Here is a 26,450-nt window from a genome sequence, read left to right as displayed (position 1 = left end):
AGTACGTTCCTGGAATATCCAAATGTCCAGCCTTATAATATTAGGTTATAGACATTAAGGTCACATACATGTTGAATATGTATTAAAGCTCCTTTTTATTAAGTCATTTCTATCTCAAAGGAACACAATGTATCTTTAGAAAAAAGATGAAGTATGTCTTCAAATTTTGCCTATGGAAATAAAGGCTTAGAAAATATATTGTGCTACCTGGTTGACTCAGGGAAAGGTGATTACTCCAAGCCTCAGTTTCCTCATCTAGAAAATGAGAGTAATCCATACTTCATGGAATAAGTGATTTATTGGGAGAATTAAATTCAATGAGGTGGGTAAAATATTTAGCCCAGTACCTGGCACTCAATGCATGTTAGCTATTAATAATACCATCACTTAGTTAATTAAAAATAGAAGCATGGGGCTTCCCTGGTGGCACAGTGGTTGAGAGTCCGCCTGACGATGCGTACCACAAAAAAAAAAAAAAAAAAAAATAGAAGCATGATTAGGTAGTAAATGAGGACTTGTGGTAGAAAAAAAAGAATATAGAAAATCACATTTCTTTGTATAAACTCTGATGTCTAACAATGAATTCCTTTTTAAAAATTAAACATGCAACTAAGCATACTGTCACATAGATAAATCTCAGTGTAAAGGCTTCCTACAACAATAATATATATGACAGAGCACTTATTAGAAAAGAAAAATACTGCCTTAAAGAATGTGAATTGGCAAACAGTACCTGGTAAGAGACATGCCTGGCAAGACTCCAGGACATACCCGCTCCTGCATTTAAGACAGTCAACTGGTCTTAAATCTGAACTATTAATTCCAGTTGGAAAGACAACTTTTAGTGGAGCCAAGTAGTGATGGTTGAGTAACTAAGACATGCTATGCTTATTGATTTAAAGGAAAAAAAAAAAGCCTTGATTTTTTTTCTGTATTGTTTTTAAGCTGTTTATTGGATTTTAAGTCATCTGACATAAAAAGCTCCTCCCTCAAAGAGCCGCCTAGACAAGAGGATGTATCCATTTCTACCAAATGGGCCCTTATACTGAACCCAATCAAGACATACGGGAGGGCTTCCCTGGTGGAGCAGTGGTTGAGAGTCCGCCTGCTGATGCACGGGACACGAGTTCGTGCCCCGGTCGGGATAGATCCCACATGCCGCAGAGCGGCTGGGCCCGTGAGCCATGGCCGCTGAGCCTGCGTGTCCGGAGCCTGTGCTCTGCAACGGGAGAGGCCACAGCAGTGAGAGGCTCGCGTACCACAAAAAAAAAAAAAAAGACATATGGGAACCTCAGCAAGATGACAATATGTTATCACTTTACATTAGCATTCCTTAAACATTTGTTCACCTTTTATTCAATGGATAAAGGATTTTCTATTTAAATTTTCTACTCCTTACATTCCATTCCAAACATATGAATATTAACTTCTGCTTTTTCCCCCAGTGTCTTCCACCATGCCTTTCTGTGATAGACTAAATATGGCCACAAATTTTTTTGCAGGAAATGGAGTCTATTTTCCAATTGCTTGAATCTGAGTTGGCCTTGTGGTTTGCTTTGACCATTAGAATGAGGGAGAAATGACATGTGTGACTTCCAAGCATCAGTTCACTTGCAGCTTCCATGCTCACCCCGTGGAACACAAAGAAGCCCAGCTAGCCTTCTCGAGGATGATGGCCTTCCTGGAGTGAGACATGATATGGAAAGAAAGGCCCAGCCACCCCATGCATTCCAGCTCTTTCAGCTGATACCTTGGACCTATGAATGAGGTTATCCAGAATGAGCTGGCCCCAGACAGTCTGCCAAGGGGACTCAAAAGCATGAGTGAACACAGCCAACTCCAAGTGCAGCAGAGATGAGCCGCCCCAAATGAACCCTGCCCAAGTTAACAATCTACAGAATGATGAGCAAACAAAGAGCTATTATTTAAAGTCACTAAGTTTTGGATCTGTTATGTGAAAACTGAGACACATCCCATTTGATACATTAGGCTAAAATTAAGGCAGCCCAAACCTATTAATCCCCACGTGAAATTAAGAGAATTGGAGTAGAGGTAGGACTTGATCAAGTCCTACCAAAGATGATGGAAGAAGACTAAGGTGTTGAAGAGAAGCAGCTTATGAAGCTTCTGAATTACTTCAGCTGCTCCACAACAAATAGTTCTAACTTTCCAGTCACAGAATTGCAGAAAGTTAGAAGTCAAAGGAAACTTTAAAATCTTATGGTCCACTATTGTATAGCACAGGGAACTCTGCTCAGTATTCTGTAACAACCGAAATGGGAAAAGAATTTGAAAAAGAATAGATACATGTATATGTATAATAGAATCACTTTGCTGTATGCCTGAAACTAACACAACATTGTTAATCAACTATACTCCAATATAAAATTTTAAAAATTAAAAAAAAAATCTTATGGTCCAAACCCCTCTCTTTATAAATTGGGAAACTGAGGGCCAAGGAGCAAGACACTTGTCCACAGTGAGGGGATCTTGGGCAGAGCTAAAGCTTGACTCCATGTCTGCTTTCTAATTGCTTTCTCACTGCTTCAGCAGGCATAAAATCCTTCCCCACACATCACATCAGTTTACCCTCTTACCCACTCTAAGAAGTGGGTGGGGCAGATATTATGATTCTAATTTTATTAAGGAAGAAAGTGAGGCCAAGATTAATCCAAGTTCCCATTGCTAAGACTGCCAAAGTTCAGAACAGAACTCAGGACTTTGGCCCCTCATCAACTAGATTAATTCAGTCAACATTTGCCAAGCACCTGCTATGTGCAAGCTGGTATGCTGCTGGGGAGAGTCAAATGAATAATTACAAGTGTTTCTAACCCAGCAAAGGAGATGAGCCTCTTCTAAGAGATGAGAAACTTCACTTTACTCTCCTCACTTCTGGGCCCTAGGGTCTCTGAGAAAGCATGCGGTTTTCTCCTGTTCTTACTAAGAACAAGCAGACTGGAGTGTGCAGCCTGGTATCAGACTTGTAGCTATTGGGCAGGTCCTTATGACAGCTATATTTCTTTGGTCACAGGCAACAGAAACTACAGGCAACAGGCTGCTCAGAATAAACATAAGTGCATGGGAACCAGTGAGAAGACTGGAGAACTAGATTTGACCACCAACAGAATCCAGCTGCTCCAGAGGCTGTTAAGAAGGAATTTAGGAGTTATCTTTAAGACCTGTCTGCCAGTGAGACAAATGGATTCCAACCATATTCAGTCTCTTTGTCCCTCTACTTAAGATTCATACTCCAGGGAGGGAACATTCAACTGGTCTAACTTGGATCAAATCCTAGCTCTTGGCTAGTAAAGGACAGTGCACCCGATTGGAGTCCCACCAGGCTACTTCCAGCAGGGACAAGGTAATGAGCCTAACATGATGCTGTTAGGAAGAAGAAAATGATTTTAGGCAGCCAAAGAGAAAGAAAAAAAAAATCCATAAGACTCTTAGAGTAACAGAAAACCAATTCCATCCTCTAGAAAATAAAACTGGGCATCAATTCCCAGCACTCTTAGTCTGTAATGGCTCCATGTGAACCATCTTGGCAGTAATTTAAGAGTTTGGCAAGTGGCAGTTACCCATATACCATCTACCACAGTTGCAGCATGAGTATAAAAAGCACACATCCAACCATGCTGAGCTTGAGACAGCCTTCTTTAGTAACAGAAACAATAACTGTCACACTCTTCTGTCACTTGTGCTTTATCACTGCCACTCTTGGGGGGTGGTGAACCAAAATAATAATAATAATGAAATAATTGTGTCTAGAGGCACCAGACTAGGCATTTTATATACATTAGCTTTTCTTTTACTAACACTGCTTTATGGCATGCAAAATACACAGGATACATCTTCATTCTGTCTTATGGTTGTCCTTGGCCAATATTTTCTCCTTTTTATTTCTAGAAGTCTCTAGTGATTATTTCTATCACCAGCATTATTTCTATAGGATGCTATAGGTCTAGTTGACAATAATAAGGGGCTTCCAGAGAAAAAAAAGTTCCAGAAAATGAAAGCTGCAGAGAATACTGCCTTGAGTTTTCTCAGGAGCTAACTCGTGCCAGCCTGCAATATTTCCTCTGGCTTCTAGGTTGAAATATTTTGCTTTTGGATTGACTTCGTAGGTGTAACATAAAAGAGAAAAATCAACTGGCTTACAGAAATAGATCACAGGCAGGCCGAGGCCCTGGTCTTGCTAGGGAACAGGTAACCTACAGAATTTGCCTTTGCAGTGAATATCCAGGGATAGTCTGAGGTTGCTTCGCCCTGGCTACTGAACCTGGTTAGCAGGCAGGCAACACAGTCTGAGTCTCCAGAACAGCCCAGAGCCTCTTCCCTCTGTGTAGGTAGAGTCAACAGCAGGTGGGAAAGTTTGGGGGATGAGGAAATCCCAATATCAGTCTGGGAGCATCCTGCTTTGTCTATTTTTTGTAGTCATCATAAAGCAGTTCAATTTTTATATACTTTACTATTTAAAAAACTGTATGTTAATAAACAGTATCTGCTGGCATTTTTCTATCAGTCACAGCATCACTTTGTTATACAGCAGAAATTAACACAACACTGTAAAGTAATTATACTCCAATAAAGATGTTTAAAAAAAAAAAAAAGAAGCAGACTGGGGAAGGAGAAGAGCTGTTAGGTCAAGGAGCATTGATCACCTGCTGGATAAATGGAGGAGAGGGATTTTATCTGAAGCAAGTAAAGGTGGTAGTTCAAAAAATGAATCTGATTCAGACTGAAATCAAGGACCAGCCAAAGATAAAACAGAGCAAAGAATAAATATTTCTCAAGGGATTTAACAAACAGAAAAGATAGGGAGAAAGCTAACCCTATAATACTGTATTAAAAAAAACTAAAAGTTTGGAATAATTTCAGGAGTCTAGTACACTGTTGAGTGCTGAGAACAGACACCTAGAGACAGAGGCATGAAGGCATCAAGATATTAGTCAATATCATTTAAGGTGTTAGTCTAGGTAAAAATGGACATTATATACATGAAGGTAAAAGAAAATAAGCATTGATATGAGTGCATTTAGTTAGACTCTTTTTGTACAGTAAAAATAAGCAGGCCCCAGTTATATCTTATTTTGGAAGTATAGTACAGTTGACCTTTAAAGAACAAGGGTTTGAACTGCGAGGGTCCAATTATGTTCAAATTTTTTTCAATAGTAAATACCATAGTACTGCACGATCTGCAGTTGGTTGAACCCACAGATGTGGTACCTGCAGATGGCTGACTATAAATTATATTCAGATTTTCAACTGCACAGAGGCTCAGAGCCCTTCACCTCTGCATTGTTTAACAGTCAACTGCATAAGGACAGGTAAAGAGTAAGGAGGCATTGAGAAAACATCTCAACCACCAAAGAGTTAATCTGAGGCCAAATGTCCAACATTAAGAGAAAGAAGAAGGCTCACCAAGAACTGGAATGAAAGTTTGTCCCTGCGATTCCCAGCAGAAGCTCTGGGAACACAGGGCATCTTGTCATCCCATCAGAAACAAGTCCAGGGTGCTTCCGGGAAGATGGCGGAAGAGTAAGACACGGAGATCACCTTCCTCCCCACAGATACACCAGAAATACATCTACACGTGGAACAACTCATACAGAACACCTACTGAACGCTGGCAGAAGACCTCAGACCTCCCAAAAGGCAAGAAACCCCCCACGTACCTGGGTAGGGCAAAAGAAAAAAGAATAAACAGAGACAAAAGGATAGGGATGGGACCTGCACCAGTAGGAGGGAGCTGTGAAGGAGGAAAGGTTTCCACACACTAGTAAGCCCCTTCACGGGTGGAGACGGCAGGTGGGGGAGGGGGGAAGCTTCGGAGCCATGGAGGAGAGCACAGCAACAGGGGTGCAGAGGGCAAAGCAGAGAGATTCCCGCACAGAGGATCAGGGCCGACAGGCACTCACCACCGAGAGGCTTGTCTGCTCACCCGCCGGGGCTGGGAGTTGAGGCTCGGGCTTCGGTCGGAGCGCCGGGAGAGGGCTGGGGTTGGCGGTGTGAACACAGCCTGCAGGGGGTTAGTGCGCCATGGCTAGCCATGAGGGAGTCTGGGGAAAAGTCTGGACCTGCCGAAGAGGCGAGAGACTTTTTCATCCCTCTTCGTTTCCTGGTGCGCGAGGAGAGGGGATTAAGAGCGCTGCTTAAAGGAGCTCCAGAGACGGGCGCGAGCCACGGCTAAAAGCGCTGACCCCAGAGACAGGCATGAGACACTAAGGCTGCTGCTGCTGCCACCAAGAAGCCTGTGTGCAAGCACAGGTCACTATCCACACCCCACTTCCGGGGAGGCTGTGCAGCCCACAACTGCTAGGGTCCTGGGATCCAGGGGCAACTCCCCCAGAAGAATGCAACGTGCGCCTCAGGCTGGTGCAACATCACGCCGGCCTCTGCTGCCGCAGGCTTGCCCCGGAATCCGTGCCCCTCCCTCCCCCCGGCCTGAGTGAGCCAGAGCCCCCGAATCAGCGGCTCCTTTAACCCTGTCCTGTCTGAGCAAAGAACAGACGGCCTCCAGCGACCTATACGCAGAGGCAGGGCCAAATCCACAGCTAAGCCCGTGGGAGCTGTGAGAACAAAGAAGACAAAGGGAAATCTCTCCCAGCAGCCTCAGAATCAGCGGATTAAAGCTCCACAATCAACGTGATGTTCCCTGCATGAACAGACAGCGAATCAGCCCAAATTAAGGAGGTGGACTTTGAGAGCAAGATTTATGGTTTTTTTCCCCTTCTCCTCTTTTTGTGAGTGTGTATGTGTATGCTTCTGTGTGATTTTGTCTGTATAGCTTTGCTTCCACCATTTGTCCTAGGGTCCTATCCGTCCGTTTTTTTTTTAATGTTTTTTTCTTTTTTTTCTCTTCATAATTATTTTTTTATTTTAATAACTTTATTATATTTTATCTTACTTTATTTTATTTTATCTTCTTTCTTTCTTTTTTTCCTTCCTTCCTTCCTTCCCTCCTTCCTTCCTTCCTCCCTCCCTCCTTTCTTTCTTTCTACTTCTACTAATTCTTTCTTTCTACTTTTTCTCCCTTTTATTCTGAGCCGTGTGGATGAAAGGCTCTTGGTGCTCCAGCCAGGAGTCAGTGCTGTGCCTCTGAGGTGGGAGAGCAAACTTCAGGACACTGGTCCACAAGAGACTTCCCAGCTCCACATAACATCAAATGGCAAAAATCTCCCAGAGATCTCCATCTCAACACCAGCACCCAGCTTCACTCAACAACCAGCAAGCTACAGTGCTGGACATCCTATGCCCAACAACTAGCGAGACAGGAACACAACCCCACCCATTAGCAGAGAGGCTGCGCAAAATCATAATAAGTCCACAGACACCCCAAAACACACCACCAGAGGTGGACCTGCCCACCAGAAAGACAAGATCCAGCCTCATCCACCAGAACACAGGCACTAGTCCCCTCCATCAGAAAGCCTACACAACCCACTGAACCAACCTTAGCCACAGGGGACAGACATCAAAAACAACGGGAACTACAAACCTGCAGCCTGCAAAAAGGAGACCTCAAACACAGTAAGATAAGCAAAATGAGAAGACAGAAGAACACACAGCAGAAGAAAGAGCAAGATTAAAAACCCACCAGACCTAACAAATGAAGAGGAAATAGGCAGTCTACCTGAAAAAGAATTCAGAATAATGATAGTAAAGATGACCCAAAATCTTAGAAATAGAATAGACAAAATGCAAGAAACAGTTAACAAGGACCTAGAAGAGCTAAAGATGAAACAAACAACGATGAACAACACAATAAATGAAATGAAAAATACTCTAGATGGGATCAATAGCAGAATAACTGAGGCAGAAGAATGGATAAGTGACCTGGAAGATAAAACAGTGGAAATAACTACTGCAGAGCAGAATAAAGAAAAAAGAATGAAAAGAACTGAGGACAGTCTCAGAGACCTCAGGGACAACATTAAACACACCAACATTCGAATCATAGGGGTTCCAGAAGAAGAAGAGAAAAAAAAAGGGACTGAGAAAATATTTGAAGAGATTATAGTTGAAAACTTCCCTAATATGGGAAAGGAAATAGTTAATCAAGTCCAGGAAGCACAGAGAGTCCCATACAGGATAAATCCAAGGAAACACACACAAAGACACATATTAATCAAACTGTCAAAAATTAAATACAAAGAAAACATATTAAAAGCAGCAAGGGAAAAACAACAAATAACACACAAGGGAATGCCCATAAAGTTAACACCTGATCTTTCAGCAGAAACTCTGCAAGCCAGAAGGGACTGGCAGGACATATTTAAGGTGATGCAGGAGAAAAACCTGCAACCAAGATTACTCTATCCAGCAAGGATCTCATTCAGATTTGATGGAGAAATTAAAACCTTTACAGACAAGCAAAAGCTAAGAGAGTTCAGCACCACCAAACCAGCTTTACAACAACTGCTAAAGGAACTTCTCTAGGCAAGAAAGATAAGAGTCATCTCAATAGATGCAGAGAAAGCTTTTGACAAAATTCAACACCCATTTATGATAAAAACCCTGCAGAAAGTAGACATAGAGGGAACTTTCCTCAACATAATAAAGGCCATATATGACAAACCCACAGCAAACATCATCCTCAATGGTGAAAAACTGAAAGCATTTCCACTAAGATCAGGAACAAGACAAGGTTGCCCACTCTCACCACTCTTATTCAACATAGTTTTGGAAGTTTTAGCCACAGCAATCAGAGAAGAAAAGGAAATAAAAGGAATCCAAATCGGAAAAGAAGAAGTAAATCTGTCACTGTTTGTTTCCAGATAACAGGATACTATACATAGAGGACCCTAAAGATGCTACCAGAAAACTACTAGAGCTAATCAATGAATTTGGTAAAGTGGCAGGTACAAAATTAATGCACAGAAATCTCTGGCATTCCTATATACTAATGATGAAAAATCTGAAAATGAAATCAAGAAAACACTCCCATTTACCATTGCAACAAAAAGAATAAAGTATCTAGGAATAAACCTACCTAAGGAGACAAAAGACCTGTATGCAGAAAATTATAAGACACTGATGAAAGAAATTAAAGATGATACAAATAGATGGAGAGATATACCATGTTCTTGGACTGGAAGAATCAACATTGTGAAAATGACTCTACTATCCAAAGCAATCTATAGATTCAATGCAATCCCTATCAAACTACCACTGGCATTTTTCACAGAACTAGAACAAAAAATTTTGCAATTTCTATGGAAACACAAAAGACTCCGAAGAGCCAAAGCAATCTTGAGAACGAAAGAAGGAACTGGAGGAATCAGGCTCCCTGACTTCAGACTATACTACAAAGCTACAGTTATCAAGACGGTATGGTACTGGCACAAAAACAGAAAGATAGATCAATGGAACAAGATAGAAAGCCCAGAGATAAAGTCACGCACATATGGTCACCTTATCTTTGACAAAGGAGGCAGGAATGTACAGTGGAGAAAGGACAGCCTCTTCAATAAGTGGTGCTGGGAAAACTGGACAGGTACATGTAAAAGTATGAGATTAGATCACTCCCTAACACCATACACAAAAATAAGCTCAAAATGGATTAAAGACCTAAATGTAAGGCCAGAAACTATCAAACTCTTAGAGGAAAACATAGGCAGAACACTCTATGACATAAATCACAGCAAGATATTTTCTGACCCACCTCCTAGAGTAATGGAAATAAAAACAAAAATAAACAAATGGGACCTAATGAAACTTCAAAGCTTTTTCACAGCAAAGGAAACCATAAACAAGACCAAAAGACAACCCTCAGAATGGGAGAAAATATTTGCAAATGAAGCAACCGACAAAGGATTAATCTCCAAAATTTACAAGCAGCTCATGCAGCTCAATAACAAGAAAACAAACAACCCAATCCAAAAATGGGCAGAAGACCTAAATAGACATTTCTCCAAAGAAGATATACAGACTGCCAACAAACACATGAAAGAATGCTCAACATCATTAATCATTAGAGAAATGCAAATCAAAACTACAATGAGATATCATCTCACACTAGTCAGAATGGCCATCATCAAAAAATCTAGAAACAATAAATGCTGGAGAGGGTGTGGAGAAAAGGGAACACTCTTGCACTGCTGGTGGGAATGTGAATTGGTTCAGCCACTATGGAGAACAGTATGGAGGTTCCTTAAAAAACTACAAATAGAACTACCATATGACCCAGCAATCCCACTACTGGGCATATACCCTGAGAAAACCAAAATTCAAAAAGAGTCATGTACCAAAATGTTCATTACAGCTCTATTTACAATAGCCCGGAGATGGAAACAACCTAGGTGCCCATCATCGGATGAATGGATAAAGAAGATGTGGCACATATATACAATGGAATATTACTCAGCCATAAAAAGAAACGAAATTGAGCTATTTGTAATGAGGTGGATAGACCTAGAGTCTGTCATACAGAGTGAAGTAAGTCAGAAAGAAAAAGACAAATACCGTATGCTAACACATATATATGGAATTTAAGAAAAAAAATGTCATGAAGAACCTAGGGGTAAAGCAGGAATAAAGACGCAGACCTCCTAGAGAACGGACTTGAGGTTATGGGGAGGGAGAAGGGTGAGCTGTGACAGGGCGAGAGAGAGTCATGGGCATATACACACTAACAAATGTAGTAAGGTAGATAGCTAGTGGGAAGCAGCCGCACGGCACAGGGAGATCAGCTCGGTGCTTTGTGACCGCCTGGAGGGCTGGGATAGGGAGGGTGGGAGGGAGGTAGTCGCAAGAGGGAAGACATATGGGAACATATGTATATGTATAACTGATTCACTTTGTTATAAAGCAGAAACTAACACACCATTGTAAAGCAATTATACTCCAATATTTAAAAAATAATAATAAAAACTATGTTAACCAAAAAAAATAAAATGAAATAAAAATTTGGGAAAAAACATTTTAAAAAAAAAGAAAGAAACAACAGTCCATAGTTGCCAGGTGGTTTATTGATTGCATCTCAAATTTATATTTTTTAAGAAAACATATCTGATCAGGTCAGATACAGAACACTAGTGCATGTTCCAAATCACTAGATGAGCTTTAATTTCCCATAAGTTTAGCCTATGTAAGTTGGCCTTTTAATCAAAAATTTCAACAAATATTAATTGAGCACCTTCTATGTGCTTGTCAATGGCTCAGGCACTGGGGATACACCAGAATATGGAATAGGATAAACAAGATCCCTGCCCTCACAGAGCTTATGGAGGAAGTCAGGGTGGGGGGTGGGAAGATGAAAATTTTAAGATAATAAATATAACAATAGTCTGAGAAGGACATTGTGCTCTTAAGCATTACAGGGTGCCTAACCCAGACCTGTGGAGGTCAAGAAATATTTTGCAGAGGAATGACATCTACAATGGTCAAAGTATGTTTGTGTGTCTGTGTGTGCGTGTGTGTGTGCGTGTGTGTGTGTGTGTGTGTGTGTGTGTGTGAGGGAGGTGATCCTAATGCAGGAAGAATAAATATATACCAAATCCCAGACACAGTAAACTATCTGGCCTTGGTGACAAAAAAGTACAAGGCATAAGTTTTTGGGGCTGGAGCATGAAGTGTGATGGGGGAGTGGGGAGCGCAGAGACTGTAGCCAAAAGCAGCAATCAGTAAACACAAAGGGAAGACATTCAAAGGTTTCAGGCAGAAGAGTGACATGATCACACTTACATTTAAGGAAGATCACTCTGGCTGGCTGCTGTGAGGAAGATGAGAGATGAGTAAGAGTGGAAGCAGGATGTCACGGAGGAAATCCAGAAGGTGGTGGGCTTGGGGTGGGTGGATCTGTACAGAAGGAGGAAGTAGATAATTGTGGAAGATCTTCAGGAGGTGCTATCAATGACTTGGCAACTGACTTGAGTGTCATGGTGAAGAAGAGAAAGAAGTCAAACTCAACACTAAGATATCTGGCTACAGGCTACTGAGAACTTGAAATTAAGAGAGGAGGAAGATGTGTTCAGGTCTGAGCATGATGAACTCAGGATGTTTATGGGAAACCTACACGAAGATGTCCAGTAGGCAGCTGGTATATAGACACATAGATATAGAGTTGGAGCTCACCAGGAGTACAGTCTAACCCAGAGATAGAATTTTGACAGTCATCAATGTATATAGATAATAATAGATGCCAGGGGCTCACATGAGCTCTCCCAGCATGAGTCAGCTGGGACCAAATGGCAAGGTCACTCAGCACAAAGCAAAGTGCAGGAAGAAGTTCTGGCTGCAGAAATTCTGATTCTACAGAAATAACCACCTGGGGTCATTTTATGAGAAAAGTCTGTGAGCAGACAGTATTTCCTGGACTAACACAGTGGGAGAAGGAGGTGACTAACCTCTTCTACTTAGAATAATGTGGTTCAAATCTTTCTTAGTCAGTTCTATAGCTGCTATAACAAAATACCACAGACTGCATAGCCTACAAAAACAGAAACTTATTGCTCACAGTTATGGAGGCTGGAAGTCTGAGATCAGGGTGCCAGCATGGCAGGAGAGGGCTCTCTTCCGAGTTGCAGACTTCTTGTATCCTCACGTGGTGGAAGGGGCTAGTGATCTCTTTGGAGCCTCTTTCATAAGGGCACTAATCCCATTCATGAGAGTTCCACCCCCATGACTTAAGTACCTCCCAAAGGCTCCACCTCCTAATACCATCGCCTTTGGGGACTAGGATTTCAGCCCATGAATTTGGCAGGGACACACAACTTCAGACCACTGCATTTTGTGACACAGAATAGTCATTTGTTGATGAGATTGTCTGGAATAGACTGACATGCATGATAAGATAAATGATAAGAAGCTACTGGATCACTCTTCTTAGAGCTTCGACCATGGAAGCCCAGTCGAATGAAGAAGGGTAAGAGCTCCACAGTGCCCAGAATGCTAGTACTACTTCTCCACAGCCACTGTGCACATGTGCAAGAGGAGAAATATTGGAATGGAAGAAATATGGGAATGAATGAAGCACCCTGGGAGGAGAGTCACCAGAAATGATCCCCTACCATGGCAGCCCCCAGCACTGCCTGACCAGGTACCCAGAAATCCCGGCAGCAAACTCATACCAGCACCCATCACGGCATACTGCCCAGGTTGCACATGACCAGGAGGAAGACAAAAATATTTTCCTACCATTTCTTCCTTTCATTGGCAAAGCTGGAATTTCTAGAAGGTAGGAGTGTCCTGGGTCACTGTTGATGTGAAAAATCACATTGGTGCTATTGTCTTGTATTGTTGAAAATAATTCTTTGAACTCACATCTCTAACAAAAGTGAGAAGAGTATTACAGCCTGAGAAGGCCTGGTGTTTTACATCATTTACATTAGTTATTTCACTTTACACTTAAGACATTCCATTGCATTCATTTACCTTATCTGACTGGCCCCTCCTTGATTAGCAGTCTGTGGCTTAAGTTGGCCTCCCAACTTGTGAATCTTTGATATTATAGAACAAACTTTCAGTAGGTCAGAGTGTTCTGCGCTTAAGCAATTTAATTTGTTCAAAATAGTACAAATCACAAGATTGTGGTCCCTATTTTTAACAATGGTAAACACAGGGCACTTTCAAGATGGTGGAGGAGTAAGACGTGGAGATAACCTTCCACGGAGATAACCTTCCTCCCAACAAATACATCAAAACTACATCTACATGTGGAACAACTCCTACAAAACACCTACTGAATGCTGGCAGAAGACCTCAGACTTCCCAAAAGGCAAGAAACTCCCCAACGTACCTGGGTAGGGCAAAAGAAAAAAGGAAAAACAGAGACAAAAGAATAGGGACGGGACCTGCACCTCGGGGAGGGAGCTGTGAAGGAGGAAATGTTTCCACACACTAGAAAGCCCCTTCACTGGCAGAGACGGGGGGCTGGGTGGCAGGGGAAGCTTCAGAGCCACAGAGGAGAGCTCAGCAACAAGGCTTCACAGGGCAAAGCGGAGAGATTCCCACACAGAGGATCACTGCCGACCAGCACTCACCAGGTCCTGAGATGCCTGTCTGCTCACCTGCCAGGGCAGGTGGGCGCTGGGAGCTGAGGCTTGGTTGGAGGTCAGACCCCAGGGAGAGGACTGGGGTTGCCTGTGTGAACACAGCTTGAGGGGGATAGTGCGCCACAGCTGGACAGGAGGGAGTCCGGGAAAAACTCTGGACCTGTCTAAGAGGCAAGAGACCACTGTTTCGGGGTGCATGAGGAGATTCAGAGCACCGCCTAAATGAGCTCCAGAGATGGGCACGAACCACAGCTATCAGCACTGACACCACAGACAGGCATGAAATGATAAGGCTGCTGCTTCAGCCACCAAAAAGCCTGTGCGCAACCACAGATCACTATCCACACCTCCCCTCCCAGGAGCCTGTGCAGCTTGCCACTGCCAGGGTCCCGTGATCCAGGGACAATTTCCCCAGGAGAACACACAGCGCTCCTCAGGCTCTTGCAATGTCATGCCGGCCTCTGCAGCTGCAGCCTCACCCCACATTCCGTACCCCTCCCTCCCCCCAGCCAGAGTGAGCCAGAGCCCCCTAATCAGCTGCTTCTTTAACCCCGTCTTGTCTGGGTGGGCAACAGATGCCCTCAGGTGACCTACATGCAGAGGTGGGTCCAAATCCAAAGCTGAACTCCCGGAGCTGTGTGAACAGGAAAGAGAAAGGGAAATTTCTCCCAGCAGCATCAGGAGCAGTGGATTAAACCTCCACACTCAACTTGATGTAACCTGCATCTGTGGAATACCTGAATAGACAATGAATCATCCCAAAATTGAGGTGGTGGAATTTGGGAGCAACTGTAGACTTGGGGTTTGCTTTCTGCATCTAATTTGTTTCTGGTTTTAGGTTTATCTTAGTTCAGTATTTAGAGCTTATTATCATTGGTAGATTTGTTTATTGATTTGGTTGCTCTCTTCCTATTTTTATTGTGTATACATTTTTTTTCTTTTTCTTTTTGTGACTGTGTATGTGTATGCTTCTTTGTGTGATTTTGCCTGTATAGCTTTGCTTTTGCCATTTGTCCTGGGTTCTGACTATCCATTTATTTTTATTTTATTATTATTTTTTTTTAGTGTAGTGTTTAGCACTTGTTATTGGAGAAATTCTTTTTTGGTTTGGTTGCTCTCTTCTTTCTATTTTTTATTACTTTTTTATTTTTCATAATTCTTTTTTATTTTAATAACTTTATTTTATTTACTTATTCTCATTCTCTCTCTCTCTCTCTCTCTCTCTCTCTCTCTCTCTCTCTCTCTCTCTCTCTCTCTCTCTCTCCCTCTCTTTTCCTCTGAGCTCTGTGGCTGACAGAGTGTTGGTGCTCTGGATGGGTGTCAGGCCTGAGCCTCTAAGATGGAAGAGCCAAGTTCAGGACATTGATCCACCAGAGACCTCCTAGCTCCACGTAATATCAAACAGCAAAAGCTCTCCCAAAGATCTCTATCAAAACGCTAAGACCCAGCTCCAATCAACGACCAGCAAGCTATAGTACTTGACACCCTATGCCAAACAACTAGAAAGACAGGAACCCAAACCCACCCATTAGAAGAGAGGCTGCCTAAAATCATAATAAGTTCACAGACACCCCAAAACACACCACTGGACACTGTCCTGCCCAGCAGAAAGACAAGATCCAGCCTCATCTACCAGAACACAGGCACCAGTCCCCTCCACTGAGAAGCCTACACAACCCACTGAACCACTGGGAGCAGACACCAAAAACAAAGGTAACTATGGAACTGCAGCATGCAAAACGGAGACACCAAACACAGTAAGTTAAGAAAAATGAGAAGACAGACAAACACAGAGCAGATGAAGGAGCAAGGTAAAGACCCACCAGACCAAACAAATGAGAGGAAATAGGCAGTCTACATGAAAAAGAATTCAGAATAATGATAGTAAAGATGATCCAAAATCTTGGAAATAAACCGTAGAAAATACACGAAACAATTAACAAGGACCTAGAAGAACTAAAGACCAAACAAACAATGATGACCAACACAATAAATGAAATTTAAAATTCTCTAGAAGGAATCAATAGCAGAATCACTGAGGCAGAAGAAGGATAAGTGACCTGGAAGATAAAATAGTGGAAATAACTATCACAGAGCAGAATAAAGAAAAAAGAATGAAAAGAACTGAAGACAGTCTCAGAGACCTCAGGGACAACATTAAAAGGATCAACATTCAAATTATAGGGGGTCCCAAAAGAAGAGAAAAAGAAAGGGACTGAGAAAATATTTGAAGAGATTATAGGTGAAAAATTCCCTAATATGAGAAAGGTAATAGTCAATCAAGTCCAGGAAGCGCAGAGAGTCCCACACAGGATAAATCCAAGGAGAAACATGCCAAGACACATATTAATCAAACTATCAAAAATTAAATACAATGAAAAAATATTAAAAGCAGCAAGGGAAAAGCAACAATTAACAGACTAGGGAATCCCCATAAGGTTAACAGCTACTCTTTCAGCAGAAACTCTGCAAGCCAGAAGGGACTGACAGGACATATTTAAAGTGATGAAAGGGAAAAATCTACAACCAAGATTACTCTACCCAGCAAGGATCTCATTCAGATTCGATGGAGAAATTAAAATTTTTACAGACAAGCAAAAGCTAAGAGAATTCAGCACCACCAAACCACCTCTACAACAAATGCTGAAGGAACTTCTCTAGGCAGGAAACACAAGAGAAGGAAAAGACCTAGAAAAACCACCCCAAAATAATTAAGAAAATGGTAATAGGAACATACATAGCAATAATTACCTTAAATGTAAATGAATTAAACACTCCAACCAAAACACATAGACTGGCTGAAGGGATACAAAAACAAGACTCGTACATATACTGTCTATAAGAGACACACTTCAGATCTAGGGACACATACAGACTGAAAATGAGGGGATGGAAAAAAGATATTCCATGCAAATGGAAATCAAAAGAAAGCTAGAGTACCAATTCTCATATCAGACAAATAGACTTTAAAATGAAGACTATTACAAGAGACAAAGAAGGACACTACATAATGATCAAGGGATCAATCCAAGAAGAAGTTATATCAATTGTAAATATTTATGCACCCAACATAGGAGCACCTCAATACATAAGGCAAATGCTAACAGCGATAAATGGGGAAATCGACTGTAACACAATCATAGTAGGGGACTTTAACACCCCACTTTCACCAATGGACAGATCATCCAAAATGAAAATAAATAAAGAAACACTAGCTTTAAATGATACATTAAACAAGATGGACTTAACTGATATTTATAGGATATTCCATCCAAAAACGGCAGATCACACTTTCTTCTCAAGTGCTCATGGAACATTCTCCAGGATAGATCATATCTTGGGTCACAAATCAAGCCTTGGTAAATTTAAGAAAATTCAAATCATATCAAGTACCTTTTCTGACCACAACGCTATGAGACTAGATATCAATTACAGGAAAAAATCTATAAAAAATACAAACACATGAAGGCTAACAATACACTACTAAATAACCAAGAGATCACTGAAGAAATCAAAGAGGAAATCAAAAAAATGCCTAGAAACAAACAACAATGAAAATACAACGACCCAAAACCTATGGATGCAGCAAAAGAGTTCTAAGAGGGAAGTTTATAGCAATACAGTCCTACCTCAAGAAACAAGAAACATCTCAAACAAACAACCTAACTTTACACCTAAAGCAATTAGAGAAAGAAGAACCAAAAAACTCCAAAGTTAGCAAAAGGAAAGAAATCATAAAGATCAGAGCAGAAATAAATGATAAAGAAATAAAGGAAACGATAGCAAAGATCAATAACACTAAAAGCTGGTTCTTTCCGAAGATAAACAAAATTGATAAACCATTAGCCAGACTCATCAAAAAAAAGGGAGAAGACTCAAATCAATAGAATTAGAAATGAAAAAGGAGAAGTAACAACTGACACTGCAGAAATACAAAGGACCATGAGAGATTACAACAAGCAATAAAATGGACAACCTGGAAGAAATGGACACATTCTTAGAAAAGCACAACCTTCCAAGACTAAACCAGGAAGAAAGAGAAAATATAAACAGACCAATCACAAGCACTGAAATTGAGACTGTGATTAAATATCTTCCAACAAACAAAAGCCCAGGACCAGATGGCTTCACAGGCGAATTCTATCAAACATTTAGAGAACAGCTAACACCTATCCTTCTCAAGCTCCCCCAAAATATAGCAGAGGGAGGAACACTCCCAAACTCATTCTACGAGGCCACCACCACACTGATACCAAAACAGGACAAAAATGCCACAAAAAAAGAAAACAACAGGCCAGTATAACTGATGAACATAGATGCAAAAATCTTCAACAAAATACTAGCAAACCGAATCCAACAGCACATTAAAAGTATCATACAGCATGATCAAGTGGGTTTTATCCCAGGAATGCAAGGATTCTTCAGTATACACAAATCAATCAATGTGATAAACCAGTTAACCAACTGGAGAAAAACCATATGATCATCTCAACAGATGCAGAAAAAGCTTTTGACAAAATTCAACACCCATTTATGGAAAAAAACTCTCCAGAAAGTAGGCATAGAGGGAACTTACCTCAACATAATAAAGGCCATACATGAGAAACCCACAGCCAACATTGTTCTCAATGGTTTAAAACGGAAACCATTTCCACCAAGATCAGGAATAAGACAAGGTTGCCCACTTTCACCACTATTATTCAACATAGTTTTGGAAGTTTTAGCCACAGCAATCAGAGAAGAAAAAGATATAAAAGGAATCCAAATCGGAAAAGAAGTAAAACTGTCACTGCTTGCAGATGACATGATACTATACATAGAGAATCCTAAAGATGCTACCAGAAACCTACTAGAGCTAATCAATGAATTTGGTAAAGTAGTAGGATACAAAATTAATGCACAGAAATCTCTGGCATTTCTATACACTAACAATAAAAAATCTGAAGGAGAAATTAAGGAAACACTCCCATTAACCATTGCAACAAAAAGAATAATATACCTAGGCATAAACCTACCTAAGGAGACAAAAGACCTGTATGCAGAAAACTATAAGACACTGATGAAAGAAATGAAGGATGATACAAACAGATGGAGAGATATACCATGTTCTTGGTTTGGAAGAATCAACATTGTAAAAATGACTATACTACCCAAAGCAATCTACATAGTCAGTGCAATCTCTATCAAACTACCAATGGCATTTTTTACAGAACTAGAATAAAAAATTTCACAATTTGTATGGAACACAAAAGACCTCGAATAGCCAGAACAATCTTGAGAAAGAAAAATGGAGCTGGAGGAATCAGGCTCACTGACTTCAGACTATACTACAAAGCTACAGTAATCAAGACAGTATGGTACTGGCACAAAAACAGAAATATAGATCAATGGAACACGATAGAAAGCCCAGAGATAAACCCATACACATATGGTCACCTTATCTTTGATAAAGGAGGCAAGAATATACAATGGAGAAAAGACAGCCTCTGCAATAAGTGGTGCTGGGAAAACTGGACAGCTACATGTTAAAGAATGAAATTAGAACACTCCCTAACACCATACACAAAAATAAGCTCAAAATGGATTAAAGACCTAAATGTAAGGCCAGACACTATAAAACTCTTAGAGAAAAGCATAGGCAGAACACTCTATGACATAAATCCCAGCAAGATCCTTTTTGACCCACCTCCTAGAGAAATGGAAATAAAAATTTAAAAATGGAACCTAATGAAACTTAAAATCTTTTGCACAGCAAAGGAAATCATAAACAAGATGAAAACACAACCCTCAGAATGGGAAAAAATATTTACAAGTGAAGCAACTGACAAAGGATTAATCTCCAAAATTTATAAGCAGCTCATGCAGTTCAATATCAAAAAAGCGAAAACAAACAACCCAATCCAAAAATGGGCAGAAGACCTAAATAGACATGTCTCCAAAGAAGATATACAGATTGCCAAAAAACATATGAAAGGATGTTCAACATCACTAGTCATTAGAGAAATGTAAATCAAAACTACAATGAGGTATCACCTCACCCCAGTCAGAATGGCCATCATCAAAAAATCTAGAAACAATAAATGCTGGAGAGGGTGTGGAGAAAAGGGAAGCCTCTTGCACTGTTGGTGGGAATGTAAACTGATACAGCCACTATGGAGAACAGTAAGGAGATTCTTTAAGAAACTAAAAATAGAATTACCATATGACCCAGCAATCCCACTACTGGGCATATACCCTGAGAAAACCATAATTCACAAAGAGTCATGTACCACAATGTTCATTGCAGCTCTATTTACAATAGCCAGGACATGGAAGCAACTTAGGTGTCCATCGACAGATGAATGGATAAAGAAGATGTGGTACATATATACAATGGAATATTACTCAGCCATAAAAAGAAATGAAATTGAGTTATTTGTAGTGAGGTGGATGGACATGGAGTCTGTCATAAAGAGTGAAGTAAGTCAGAAAAACAAATACCATACGCTAACACATATATATAGAATCTAAAAAAAAATTGGTTCTGAAAAACCTAGGGGCAGGACAGGAATAAAGATGTAGATATAGAAAATGGACTTGAGGACACGGGGAGGGTGAAGGGTAAGCTGGAACGAAGTGAGAGAGTGGCATGGACATATATACACTACCAAATGTAAAATAGATAGGTAGTGGGAAGTAGTCACGTAGCACAGGGAGATCAGCTCAGTGCTTTGTGACCACCTAGAGGGGTGGGATAGGGAGGGTGGGAGGGATACACAAGAGGGAAGAGATATGGGGATGTATGTATATGGGTAGCTGATTCACTTTGTTATACAGCAGAAACTAACACACCAGTGTAAAGCAATTATACTCCAATAAAGATGTTAAAACAAAAAAACACAATGGCAAACAAAGTGGCTGCCAAGATCACTGGTACTGAGTTATAATTAATCTAAGAATATTACACATAAACTTCCAAAACGCATTCTGAATCAACCCATAAGATTTCTGGTGAAATCTCTCTCTCTCTCTCTCTCTCTCTCTCTCTCTCTCTCTCTCACACACACACACACACACACACACACACACACACACACACACAATTACCTCACCTGCCTATGTGTGCATTATGTTTTGTGGTGGCTGTTATTCACCTCACTGACACATGCTGAACCCACCCGAAGTGGCTGCGCTCCTGAAAATGGCTACTGAAAGTGGCTACTGCTCCGATTGTTTTGCTGGGGAAAGGAAACTAGAAACGAGACAGATGAAAACTCTTAAGAATATTAGCTTCATGCTTTCAACACTGTAACTATAAAGTAAGTAATTGTAAGGTAGAAAGAAAAAAATCAGGTCACCTGCTAAAAGTAAACAATTATAAATAATCAAAAATCCTCCCACACAGGATCCAAATCTCAAAGCAAGAGATTTCTATCATAAACATTTGGCAGCTTCCATTGTTTGGTGACCCTCACTGAGAAAAATAACAGATACTTGCATTAGGAAAAGAGAAACCAACACGCCTCAAATCCTTTGTCTCTTGAATATCATTTTACAATTACAGCAGCTTGCTTCTGAAGATTTCAGAACACTGTGCAAACAATTATGAGATCCCATTACAAGGCTGTTGGGGGAAAGGGGTTTTGAGAAAATAAAGCCTGTGCAAGGCGACCCAGCAAGCCACTGGGGGTGGAGAGAGAATGAAACTCTTAAAGCTGTGTCTATCCTTCTGTTTCAACTTTCTCACTTAGGGAAAATATGTATCCTACTTCCATATTCCTTTCAAATACATACCCCCGAGAACTTAAAACATGAAATGAAATGTCTCCTGTCTCCAGTTAAAAATCCAAGGACACACAAATATACCAAAATAACCTAAGGGCAGTGGCCTGATCATAGCTGTGCCCACAGCCCCACCACGATGCCTGCGAGATAATAGATACTCAGTAAACACTTTTAAAACCAATTAATCCAATGAAATATCCACAAAAAAAGGCTATTCCTCTCATATACAAATATATTATCAAACTGTCCCAAATCCGTAAATCACACACTTGTTTATTTCAGATGGGAAGTTTTAAGGTTTCCTTCCCCTAAGAATGTTGAAAGCTTCCCCCATCTAAAATTAGTATATGTCACAACAGAATAGCTACTTATTTATGTTCACAAGTCTCTGTTAACACTACAGAGCGTGTAGTGTCTTCTGGAAGGACCTACCTTCTGTAGGTCCTCTAAGAAGTGCTGAGATATTATTTCATGTCAACATCTCTCAAAGACTCTGAAAAGAAACTATGGTCACTGTAATTGGCACAAAAATTTTGGTATTTAACATATAAACAAGTCAGAAATTTGGTCCTCAAATTTGTTTAGATACCAGAAATAACCTTTTAAAAATAAACAGTTCAAATATCACCAGAATGCACTCAGAAGAAGAGAAAAAAGGCAGAACAAAGGGGAAGTAAAAGAAACTGACTAAATACCAAGTCACTATGTTGTGTACCAGGAACTAGTGTTGTAGGTCAATTATATTTCAAAAACAAACAAACTCATAGAGAAAGAGATCATATTTGTGGTTACCAGAGAGAGTGGAGGAAGAGGGAATTGGAGGAAGGTAGTCAAAATGTACAAACTTCCAGTTATAAGATAAATAAGCACTAGTGATGTAATGTACAACATGAGAAATATAATTAACACTGTTATGTGTTACGTATGAAAGTTGCTAAGAGTAAATCCTAAGAGCTCTCATCAAAAGGAAAAAATATTTTTTCATTTAATTTTATATCTATATGAGATGATGAACATTCACTAAACTTATTGTGATAATCATTCCATGATGTATGTAAATCAAATTATCATGCTGTACACCTTAAACTTATACAGTCCTGAATGTCAATTATATCTCAATAATACAGGAGGGGAAAAAACTGACTGAATCTTACATAAACCAAAAGAGCACTTCCACCCCAACACAAAGAGACTGCAGAATTAATTTTTGATTAAACTATATTTTGATCTTTGCTTCTTTGCAGGATTTTTTTTTTTTTTTTTTTTTTTTTTGGTCCTGGTTCTCACCTCCGGGAAGCACAGAGTCAGTAAAAACTGTGCACTGTGGTTCCCTTCACCCCTCTTCTCCAGATCAACACACCAGTCACTTCCACCATTGCCCATGTGTCAAATTCCCTTGGATTTCTGGCACATTCTGCTCATTGGTCTCTGTCTAAGGAAAACCAGGAGTCCAGGTTTCCCCAGCAGGGCTGCCACTCCCTCCACTTTGAAAACTTGAGGGGCAGCCTGTTTGGAAACCACAACACCCTGCTTTCTGTCTCCCCATTCTCCAGTGCAGACGTGTGCAGATGAGGGCTAAAGGCCACACACACACACCAGGCCTGCTGAGACTTCAGACTCCAGGAGTGAGACACGACATTGAACCGAGGGCTCTTGTTGTTGTTAATGAATTTACTAAGATATAATTATTGTACAATAACTTGCACATATTTAAAGTGTATAACTGGATAAAGCTGACCTATGTACATACCCATGAAACTGTCACCTCAATCAAGATGGTGGACATGTCCATCACCCCATAAAATTTCTTTGTAACCCTCTATAGAAACTCTCCTTCTCATTCCTCCCTGTCAACTGCTGCTCTGCTTTCTGTCACTAAAGATTAGTTTGCATTTTATAGAGTTTTATATAAATGGAATCATATGGTATATACTAATTTTTGTCTGGCTTCTTTTACTCAGTATATTTATATTGTGATCCATCCATGTTGTATACACCAATAGCCTATTGCTTTTGATTGCTGAATAGTATTCCATTGTATAGATATATTACAATTTGTTTTTCCTTTCACTTATTAATGGATATGGATGAAGTTTCCAGTTTGGGGCTATTACAAACAAAGATGTTAAGAACATTTACGTACAAGTCATGCTCAAGAGGCCAGAGACTTTCTATTCATAAGAATGAACAGATAGGCTATGGACTATATCTAAAATTTTCATTCAAAAAGTCAAAGTAAAATAGCCCCACAGGATGCTTATGCACAGGCTACTGTGAGACAACAAAGTTGATTTTATGATTTTACCTTAAGAAATTCTTTTTCAATGTCAAGTTTACATCTAGACACAGAGAGGTTTTGTATCTCTTAAAGCACATAAAAAATAGATTCGACTTTTCCCCCAGATACAGGCATACCTCCGCTTATTGCACTTTGCTTTATTCACAGATATTGCCTGTTTTTTCAAACTGAAGGTTTGTGGCCACCTGCATCAGGCAAGTCTATTGGTGCCATTTTTTCAATAACGTTTCCTCACTTCAGGTCTCTGTGTCACACTTTGGTAATTCTCACAATATTCAAAGTTTTTCATTACTATTATATTTGTTATGGTGATCTGTGATCAGTGATCTTTGATATTACTATTGTAATTGTTTTGGAGTGCACAAACCATGCCCATTTAAGACAGAAAACTTAATCGGTAAATGTGTGTGTTCTGACTGCTCCGCCAACCGGCTGTTCCCGTCTCTCTCCCTGTCCTCAGGCCTCCCTATTCCCTGAGACACGACAATATAGAAATTAGGCCAATTAATAACCCTACAATGGCCTCTAAGTGTTCAGGTGGAAGGAAGAATCACATGTCTCTCACTTTAAATCAAAAGCTAGAAATAATTAAGCTCAGCAAAGAAGGCATGTTTAAAGCTGAGATAGGCTGAAGGCTAGAACCCCTGTGCCAATCAGTTAGCCAAGTTGTGAACGCAAAGGAAAAGTTCTTGAAGGAAGTTAAAACTGCTACTTCAGTGAACACACAAAAGATAAGAAAGCAAAACAGGGCTTCCCTGGTGGTGCAGTGGTTGAGAGTCCGCCTGCCGATGCACGAGACGCGTGTTCGTGCCCCGGTCCGGGAAGATCCCACATGCCGCGGAGCGGCTGGGCCCATGAGCCATGGCTGCTGAGCCTGCGCGTCCAGAGCCTGTGCTCCGCAACGGGAGAGGCTGCAACAGTGAGAGGCCCGCGTACCGCAAAAAAAAAAAAAAAAAGAAAGCAAAACAGCCCTATTACCAATATGAAGAAAGTTTTTGTGGTCTGGATAGAAAATCAAATCAGGCACAACATTCCCTTAAGCCAAAGCCTAATCCAGATTAAAGCCCTAAACATCTCCAATTCTATGATGGCTGAGAGAGGTGAGGAAGGTGCAGAAGAAAAGTTTAAAGCTAGCAGAGGCTGCCTTGTGAGATTTTAGGAAAGAAGCTGTATCCATAACATAAAAGTGCCAGGTGAAATAGCAAATGCTGATGTAGAAGCTGCAGCAAGTTACTCAGGAGATCTAGCTAAGATAATTAAAGAAAGCGGCTACACTAAACAGATTCTCAATGTAAACCTAATAGCCTTATACTGAAAGAAGATTCCATGTAGGACTTTCAGAGCTAAAGAGGAGAAGCTAAAGCTTGGCTTCAAAGCTTCAAAGGAGAAACTGACTCTCTTGTTAGGGGCTAATGCAGCTGATGACCTTAAGTTGAAGCCACTGCTCATTTCCCATTCTGAAAATCCTAGGGCCCTTAAGAATTATGCTCAGTCTACTCTGCCTGTGCTCTCTAAATGGAACAACAAAGCCTAGATGACAGCACATCTGTTGACAACATGGTTTACTGAATATTTTAAGCCCACTGTTGAGATCTACTATTCAGGAAAAAAAGATTCCTTTCAAAATATCACTGCTCACTGACAATGTACCTGGTCACCCAAAAGCTTTGATGGAGATGTACAAGTTTAATGTTGTTTTCATGCCTGCTAACACAACATCCATTCTGCAGCCCATGGATCATGGAGGAATTTCGACTTTCAAGTCTTATTATTTAAGAAATACATTTCATAAGGCTATAGCTGCCATAGATAGTGATTCCTTTGACAGATCTGGGCAGAGTAAATTGAAAACCCTTCTGGAAAGGAGTCACCATACTAGATGCCATCAAGAATATTTGTGATTCATGGGAAGAGGTCAAAATATCAACATTAACAGGAGTTTGGAAGAAGTTAATTCCAGCTCTCATGGATGACGGCGGGGCTCAAGACTTCAGTGGAGGAAGCCACTGCCAATGTGGTGGAAACAGTAAGAAAACTAGAATCAGAAGTGGAGCCTGAAGATGTGACTGCATTGCTGCAATTAAAACTTGAACAGATGAGGAGTTGCTTCTTATGGATGAGTAAAAAAAGTGGTTTCTTGACATGAAAATTACTCCTGGTGAAGATGCTGTGAAGCTTGTTGAAACAACAACAAAAGATTTAGAATATTACATAAACTTAGCTGATAAAGCAGTGGAAGGGTTTGAGAGGACTGACTCCAACTTTGAAAGAAGTTCTACTGTGGGTAAAACGCTATCAACCAGCATTGCGTGCTACAGAGAAATTGTTCATGAAAGGACCAGTTCGTTGATGCGGCACACTTCATTGCTGTCTATTTTAAGAAAGTGCCACAG

General features: G+C 40.6%; 1 protein-coding gene across 3 annotated transcripts in view; it reads right to left on the bottom strand.

Annotated features, from left to right (window-relative positions):
- The window catches only part of IPO11 (importin 11), a 434,194-nt gene that overhangs the window by 97,461 nt on the left and 310,283 nt on the right, over positions 1–26,450 (bottom strand). The window contains exon 30 of one of the 3 annotated variants that reach the window (XM_079916153.1): positions 11,686–11,799. The exons of 1 other annotated variant lie outside the window; for it this stretch is intronic. In XM_079916153.1, the coding sequence (XP_079772279.1) occupies positions 11,698–11,799 (102 nt within the window). In that variant the 3' untranslated portion in view covers positions 11,686–11,697. Of the gene's footprint in view, positions 1–11,685; positions 11,800–26,450 lie in introns of those variants that run through there. One more of the 3 variants, XR_013827516.1, reaches the window with a different exon arrangement.

Source organism: Stenella coeruleoalba, assembly GCF_951394435.1.
Source record: "Stenella coeruleoalba genome assembly, chromosome: 3".
Lineage (NCBI taxonomy): Eukaryota > Metazoa > Chordata > Mammalia > Artiodactyla > Delphinidae > Stenella > Stenella coeruleoalba.
This window is presented reverse-complemented; position numbering and strand designations above follow the sequence as displayed.